At 40.2% G+C, this 7,735-nt stretch overlaps 1 protein-coding gene across 1 annotated transcript in view; it reads left to right on the forward strand.

Moving 5' to 3' along the window:
* Tada2a (transcriptional adaptor 2A) overlaps positions 1-7,735 on the forward strand; it is a gene marked incomplete in the record, with an annotated part of 58,944 nt that overhangs the window by 15,921 nt on the left and 35,288 nt on the right. Inside the window, 2 exon segments of the mRNA XM_008848087.3 lie at positions 1-50; positions 7,292-7,383. Of these exon segments, the coding sequence (XP_008846309.1) occupies positions 1-50; positions 7,292-7,383 (142 nt within the window).

Raw genomic sequence — 7,735 nt, forward strand, 5'->3', positions numbered from 1 at the left:
GAGGATTTGAGTACAAGAAACATCAGAGTGATCACACTTATGAAATAATGGTAATGGTGACAGTGCTGGAAATTTTTCTATTCCTTTTTCAAGTATTTATACTGGGAACCAATTTTCTTTATCTCTAAGTCTCTATCGCCTGTGGTTTTTCTTTTTCTCTTCTGAATTTGATATCATTATCAAATTATTTGATAATGATTATCAAAAATGATTTGGTAGTCAGTTTTGTAACCTAAGATATTTAAGTACAAAAATAGTTTAATATGTATAATAATGTATATATAGGACTGGAGAGCCAGCTCAGCGGTTAAGAACAATGGCTGTTCTTGCAGAAGACCCAGGTTCGAATTCCAGCACCCACATGGCAGCTAACAACTGTAACTGCAGTTCCAGGGAATCCAATAGCCCCTTCTGTCCTCCATGGACATTGCACGACATGGGTGCACTTACCTATATGCAGGCAATACACACATACACATACAATAAAAATTAAAATAAAAATTAAAATAAATAATGAATATATGAAATATATAACATGTTTATGTCATTTTTACATTGTAATTATGTAATTTTGAGCTAGTATGATGTTTCACTGCCTGTAATCCCAGCACTCAGGAGGCTAAGGCAGGAGGATTGCCCTGAGTTCAAGGTCAAGCAGGACTGTAGTATGAAATCCTGTTTTAAAAAACAAACAAGTAATTGGGCTGAAGAGATGGCTTAGTGGTTAAGATCTTGTACTGCTCTTCAGAGAGCCTCAGTTGGTTCCCAGTACCCACATTGGGTGGCACACATTCACCCGTAACTCCATCTCTAGGGAAACCAACACCCTTTTTTGGACTCAAATGTGCATATGCCTTCCCCTCCCCCCATAATTAAAAACAAAATAAATCTTAAAAAACAAACATTTTAAGAAATAGAAAAGAATTTGAAGCAACAAACTGGTTTATAGAATCGAGTAAGACTGGTTTGACTGATGCCTTTGCCACCTTTAAAGAGAGAGAGTGCTGCCACGCTCCCAGCCCCTGGCTAAGGGCACAGGTGATTTAGTAAGACAAAGTGGATAATCAGGTCTGCTTGAGAGGCACGTATATCTTTGTTAAAATAATATTGTCTGGAGGTTGAGGTGATAGCTTAGTGATAGGGCTCTTCCCTAGCACGTAGCAAGCCTTGGATTTGGTCCCTAGTATGGGGTGGGGGTGAAGGGGTGTCTGGGGAAATTTTATTTTAGGAGTATTTTAAGCATATAACTAAATCAGATTCACCATGCAAGTTTCTGACATTTAACTTCTGATATAGTTTTTCTTATAGTAATAATTCCACAGTGTAGATTAATCATTTGGCACTATATTCATTTTTCTATAGCTGCTGTTACAAGTTATGAAAAATGAAGTGGCTAAAGGCAGCACATTTATTATCATAGTTTAGAAAGTCAGAAAAGCAGTTGCCTTACTGGTTTGCTATAAGGCTTATGAGGCTGAAGTCGAGGAGTTGGCCAACTTGATCTTTTATCTGGAACCCCTGGGAAAGAATCTGTTTCTGGGTTCATTCAGGTTATTGGCTGAATTTACTGCCTTGAGGCCGAAAGATTGGTGCCTTTGATTCCTTACTGGCTGACTGTTGGCTAGAGTTTGTTCTTGGCTTCTAGAGGCTGCCCTGACTTCTGGCCTCCTTTTACCATCTCCAAAGCCAGTGATACTGGGAGTCTTTGAGGGCTGTTGATGTAATGGTTTAGAGCCTCTGACTTCCTGCCTTATCTTTTTTTTTTTTTTTTCCAATTTAAAACAAACTTATTTTATATGTATGTTGTAAAGTGCCCATGGAGGCCAGAAGAGGGTGTTGGATTACCCTGGAGCTGGAATTACTGACCTAAATTTATTAGCTGCCTTGTGATTGCTGGGAACTGAACCCAGATCCTCTGCAAGAGTTGCCAGTGCTTTTAACTGCTGAGCCATCTCTCCAGCCCCATTTTCCTTATCTTGTTTAATTTAGCAGTTTCTCTGATTCTTCTGCCTTCCTCTAATACTTTTTTTATTTTTATTTATTTAATAACCACATGATTAGAAGCATTTCATTACAGCTTTAACATACTCAATAACAATTCCTAGAGCAAAGGTACATCTCTTTCAAAAGTAGCTGTAAATTTTTAGGTTCACAGTTGAATTAATACAGTTATATAATATTGAACTCAGTATAAACTGTAAGACATAAAATTGAATGAGTTTTTAACCTTTTAAAAAGATCTCCATTTCTTTTAATATTTTTATTTTATTTTATTTTCATTTTTTTTATGTGTATGAGTGTATTGCCTGCATGTATGTGAGTGCACCTGTGTCATGCAATCCCTCGGAGGTCAGAAGAGGCTTCAGATTCCCCTGGAACTGGAGTTAAGGAAGGTTTGTAGCCGCCATGTGGGTGCTGGGAATTGAACCTGAGTCCTCTGCAAGAACAGTCAGTGCTCTTAACCACTGAGCCATCTCCCCAGCCCCTCCATTTCATTACATAGTTTCCTACAAAAAGGCTCATTTTTTATGCTACTAACACATTTGCACATATGTCTCTAATCTCTATGTATCTGATTATTACTAGTCACAGTCGGTTACACTCAGATCATTCCTCTTTGTTTTTGTTTTTTGAGACAGGGTCTCCCTGTAGCCCCAGCTGGACTGGAACTCGCTATGTAGATCAGGCTGGCCTTGAACTCAGAGATCTGCCTGCCTCTGCCTCCCACATGCTGGGATCAAAGGCATGCGCCACCATGTCCTGCCAGATCATTCCTCTAATACTTTCAAGGGCTTCTGATTTCTTTGGGCTCAGCTAGATAAATCAGGCTTAGCTCCCTACTTTGTTAGTTGATTAATAACTTTACATCTTCAGGTTCTTTTACCCCAGTACCTAGTATTTGATTGAATAATAAAGAGACCAGAATCTTGGGAGGAGTGGGAAATGTTTAGAATTCTTCCTACTTTGGATTTCACGGCACATTTGTTCATAGCACATTTACGTGGGTCTCTTAAAAGATTAGAAAGGAACTAGGGATATAACTGTTGGTAGAGTACTTACCTAGCATGCATGAAGCCCTGGGTTCCATCCTCAGTATCACAATAAACTAGGTGTGGTGGTACACTAGTAATCCCAACACCTGGGAAGTAGAGCCAGCAGGATCAGTAGTCCAACTACATAATGAGTTGGAGGCCAACCAGGGCTACATGAAACTCTGTCTTAAAAACAGAAAAACAAAATAAAGCATTCAAAGTGACTCAACATGAGTCTGATTTTTGTTATACAGATTTCTGGGCCTATACTCCCGAGAGTCAGGTTCTAGACTATTAAGAATTAGTCAAAGAAAAACTGCTTATAAGAGTTCCTGGGAGATGCCCGACATGGTGGCAAACGCCTTTAATCCCAGCACTCAGGCGGTAGAGGCAGGCTGAGCACTGTGAATTCAAGGCCAGCCTGGTCTACATAGCAAGTCCCAGGCCAGCTGGGACTACATGGAGACCCTGTCTCAAAAAGACCAAAAAAAAAAAGGTTCCTGGGAGACAACTAACTAGCCTTTTCCTACAGTGTTTGGTCTTTTCAAAAACATTTTTAAGTGGTTTGTTTTTTTTGAAACAGTTTCAAACCCAGGCTGGCCTCAAACATGCTGTGTAGCCAAGAATGATCTTGAATCTTGGATCCTCTGCCTCCACCTTCCAAGTACTAGGTTTACCAGTCTCTTATGAATTACATCTTCACTGACTTGAAACAGCAACACAAACACTCCCCCTTTGTCAGCTGCACAATAAATGAAGGGCTGGAGTTTGGTGAGAACAGCTGTGGCTTTGAGTTCATCTCACCAGTGACTAGGTCTTCAGAAAACTGACTTATTCCTTCCAAATCTACATAAGAATATCTAGATCCAGATTTTGTGTGTGTGGTGGTGTGGTCCAGGGGACTGGAACTCAGATCCTTGTTCATGCTACCATTGAGCTATAGTCTCAATCCTCAGATTTACTCATTTGAAAGAGTAAAATAACTCTTTATGAGATAATTATATAACTTAGTCATAGTATAGTCATGCTCAGGCCGCGTAGGAAAGCTGACTGAGCTCTGTAGCTGTTCTGGGCATCATGTCTTCCACATAATGCAGAAAACATTGTTTTACTCCAGCCATATCCACTTAACTTACTATGTCACCCTTTTCTCACATCAGCACCCATATAGGGTGCTGAATTCGGGAAGCCTTTAGCACTTTGGGACTACTGAACTTCAGGGAGCCTTTGGGGCTTTGGGACTACTGATAACGTTCTTCATTGTAGCCAATCTTACCTATTTCAATAAAATCTTTCCTTCTGTGGGAAGGGTGACTAGCTTTTGACTTTCTACACTCAGCCACTAAAAACTTGATTTCTTTGCATTATGAAGCATCAGATAACTTTAAATGGTTTTCAGTCTTTTTATCATCTCACAGTGATGTATTTTGGGAAGTTATTCATGCTGTGGTGGGTGGTGCATTAATCAGGATTTCTGAATTCTATACCTATTTTTGTCTTTTAATTCTTAGAATCTTGAGCAAGTGAAGGCAGCTTTTCTACCACACCCTTTATACCAGCAATTCTTAAACTTTATCACCTGAGACCTTAGAATTATAGATTTCCAGGTCCCATTGTTTGAGATTTTTGGCTTATACTCGGTATGGTCAAGTTTTGGTCAGGAATCAAATAACATTGATTCAACTTAAGGGAAAAAAATGTCTTTTTTTCCCTTCTGTAATACAGAAAGTTTTTATTATAAAGTTGTTAAGGAGTACTTAGTATTCTGAAACAGTTTTAGAAATAACAGACTTTTCCGTTAATGTGTGAGTTTTCATATTTACATATCTTGATAGTTCTTGCCAGATTGAGTATGGTTGGTATGGGTTTAATAATGTGTTCTCTGTTAGATCTCAGAACAGCATATATCCATATTCATAGTACGAGCTTAGATCAAAATGTATTGGTTATTACTGTGATTTTACTAATGGGACTGAATTTTTTTTTTAGTCACCAACAAAGCTATAACAATTTTTAAATACCTGTGTAATCTGAAAACCTCCGTGTGTTCTTTTTTTTTTCTTTATATTGTAGAAAATTTCAGACATACACTAAAGAAAATGATGTTATTTATTTTATAGCACCTACCTGTGCACTACTTTGTGGCTTAAAGTAGTAACCATTTCATCCCCTCCCACAATTTTTCTGGCTTGGGGGTTCAGATCAGGCACAGAGAAGTTGGTCCTCAGCTCTACTTCCTGGGGTTATAGAGCCCAAGTGACTTTCTCACATACCTCTGGCACCTCATAGGAGGTTTTCAATTTACTCCTCAGCTTCCTCTCAACTGAGGACATGATTGTTCTGCATAGTCTCAGGGCCACTCTCTTCATGTGGCCTCCCCACATGGTCTTTTCAGCAAGGAGGATAGCTTTTTACTTGGTGGCTATATATAAAATATAAAAATAGAAGGTACCAAGTTTTAAGTCACAAGTCTAACCCCTACTAAATGAGAATGCTAAGTTCATCAGGAGCTACCATTGAAACCAACTACCACATATAGTATATTTCCATATATCCATCACCAGCTCTTAAAATTACCATTTCATGGGGCTAGAGATATGGCACAGCAGTTAAGAGCACCTACCACTCTTGCACAGGACCATAGTTCAGTTTACCCATCTCAGACAACTCACAACTGCCTGATACTCCAGCTCTAGAGGATCTGATGCCCTCTTCTGGCCTCCATGGAAACCTGCACCCAGATGCTGGACATACCCACACAGAGGTGTGCACATATACACATAATTAAAATTAAAGGCACTGAAGAGATGGTTCAGTGTTTAAGAACACTGGCTGCTCTTGCAGAGGACCTGGATTCAATTCCCAGCACCCATATAGCAGCTAAAACCATCTGTAACTCTAGTTCCAGGGGAATCCGATGCCCTCTTTTGGCCCCTGGGTGTTGTATGACGTGGGTGCATTTTACATGCAGGTGAAACACTCATACACATAAAATGAAGATAAATAGAATAGCCAGGTGTGGTGGCCACACCTTTAATCCCAGTGCTCTGGAGGCAGAGGCAGGTGGATCTCTGTGGGATGGAGGCCAGCCTGGTTTCCATAGGGAGTTCCAGGCCAGCTGGTAGAACTAGGAGATCAGGTATTCACAGTAATTGTTGACTACATAGCAAGTTGGAAGCCAGCCTGGTTTATATGAGCCCTTGTCACTTCCAGCCCCCCAAAGAGTGACCTATTCTTTTGCTTAAATGAATGTAAACACATGTTTTATTTCTAACTTTCTTAGGTAAATGAGAATGTACAGAAATATATGTCTCCAGCCAGGTGTGGCGGTACACACTTTTGATCCCAGCACTCAGGAGGCAGAGGCAGGTGGATCTCTGTGAGATTGAAGAGAAGTATGTCTCTGGATGTGTTACATACCAGTTACGGGCGATAATATTAATTAGAGTCCCTTATAGCTAATGAAGGTTGGGATGGGAGAAACAGAAACTAATATATCTTAGGGGCCTCTGATAAAGTCTGCGGGGTGGGGTATCTGTTTGCTTCCACATGTGCATGAGGGTACATGTGTACATTTGTGTGCATGCATGTGGAGGCCAGAAACCAATATCAGGCATCTTCCTGAAACAGTCTCCACCTTATTTTTTGAGACAGGTTCTCTCACTGAAGCTGGAGCTCACTAATTCTGCTAGATAGTCTGGCCAGCAAGCCCAAGGGATCTGTCTGCCTCTGCTTTCCCAGTGTTGGGATTACAGATGTACATGTCACATTTTTAGTCTTTTTAAAATATTTTATTATTTTTACTTTATGTGTATGAGTGTCTTGCCTGCATGTATGTAAGGGCACCTGTGTTGTGCAATGCCCATGGAGGTCAGTAGAGGGCATTGAATTCCCAGGAACTGGAATTACAGATGGTTGTTAGCTGCCATGTGTATGCTAGGAGTCAAACCAGGTCCTAACCACTGAGCCATCTCTCTAGCCCCTAAGTCTTTTTTTTTTTCCTTTTCTTTATTTTTTTGGGGGGTGTGTTTTTGAGACAGGGTTTTCCTGTAACCCCAGCTGACCTAGAACTCACTATGTAGACTTGGTTAGCCTTGAACTCACAGAGATCTGCCTGCCTCTGCCTCCCAAGTGCTGGGACTAAAGGTGTATGCCATCATGCCCCAACAGCCCTGGTCTTTTTAAATTATGTACTGCAATTGGGATTTTTGGGTGTCATTTCTGTCTCTGTTCTCAGTCAAATCTTTTTTTCTCCTTAGACCTCAGACTTTCCTGTTCTTGATCCCAGCTGGACTGCTCAAGAAGAAATGGCTCTTTTGGAAGCTGTAATGGACTGTGGCTTTGGAAACTGGTAAACATTTAATGTTGAGTGGTTCTGTCCTCATAGGCTCAAAAAAGAAACTGCTATTGAAACGTAAAGGGAGGAACCCCAGAAATGGAAAAGCTGTACTGCTTTCCTGTTGACTAGGGGACAAGTTCTCTTCCTTGTACACATTATCTTCCAGGCCTGAAATGCACTACAGGAGTACAGGATGCTTAGTGGTCCATGACCTAGCGATCTAAAAGGTCACTTTGGCTATGTTAACACTGAGAGAGTTGTTCCTTCATGAATAGCGAAGAAGTGTAGATTTACTAATTATTGTTCCCTTTCAGATTTTTTAAATTATTTATTTAATAACCATATAATTAGAAGAAGCATTTCA

Source organism: Nannospalax galili, unplaced genomic scaffold (assembly GCF_000622305.1).
Source record: "Nannospalax galili isolate Female #2095 unplaced genomic scaffold, S.galili_v1.0 scaffold363, whole genome shotgun sequence".
Lineage (NCBI taxonomy): Eukaryota > Metazoa > Chordata > Mammalia > Rodentia > Spalacidae > Nannospalax > Nannospalax galili.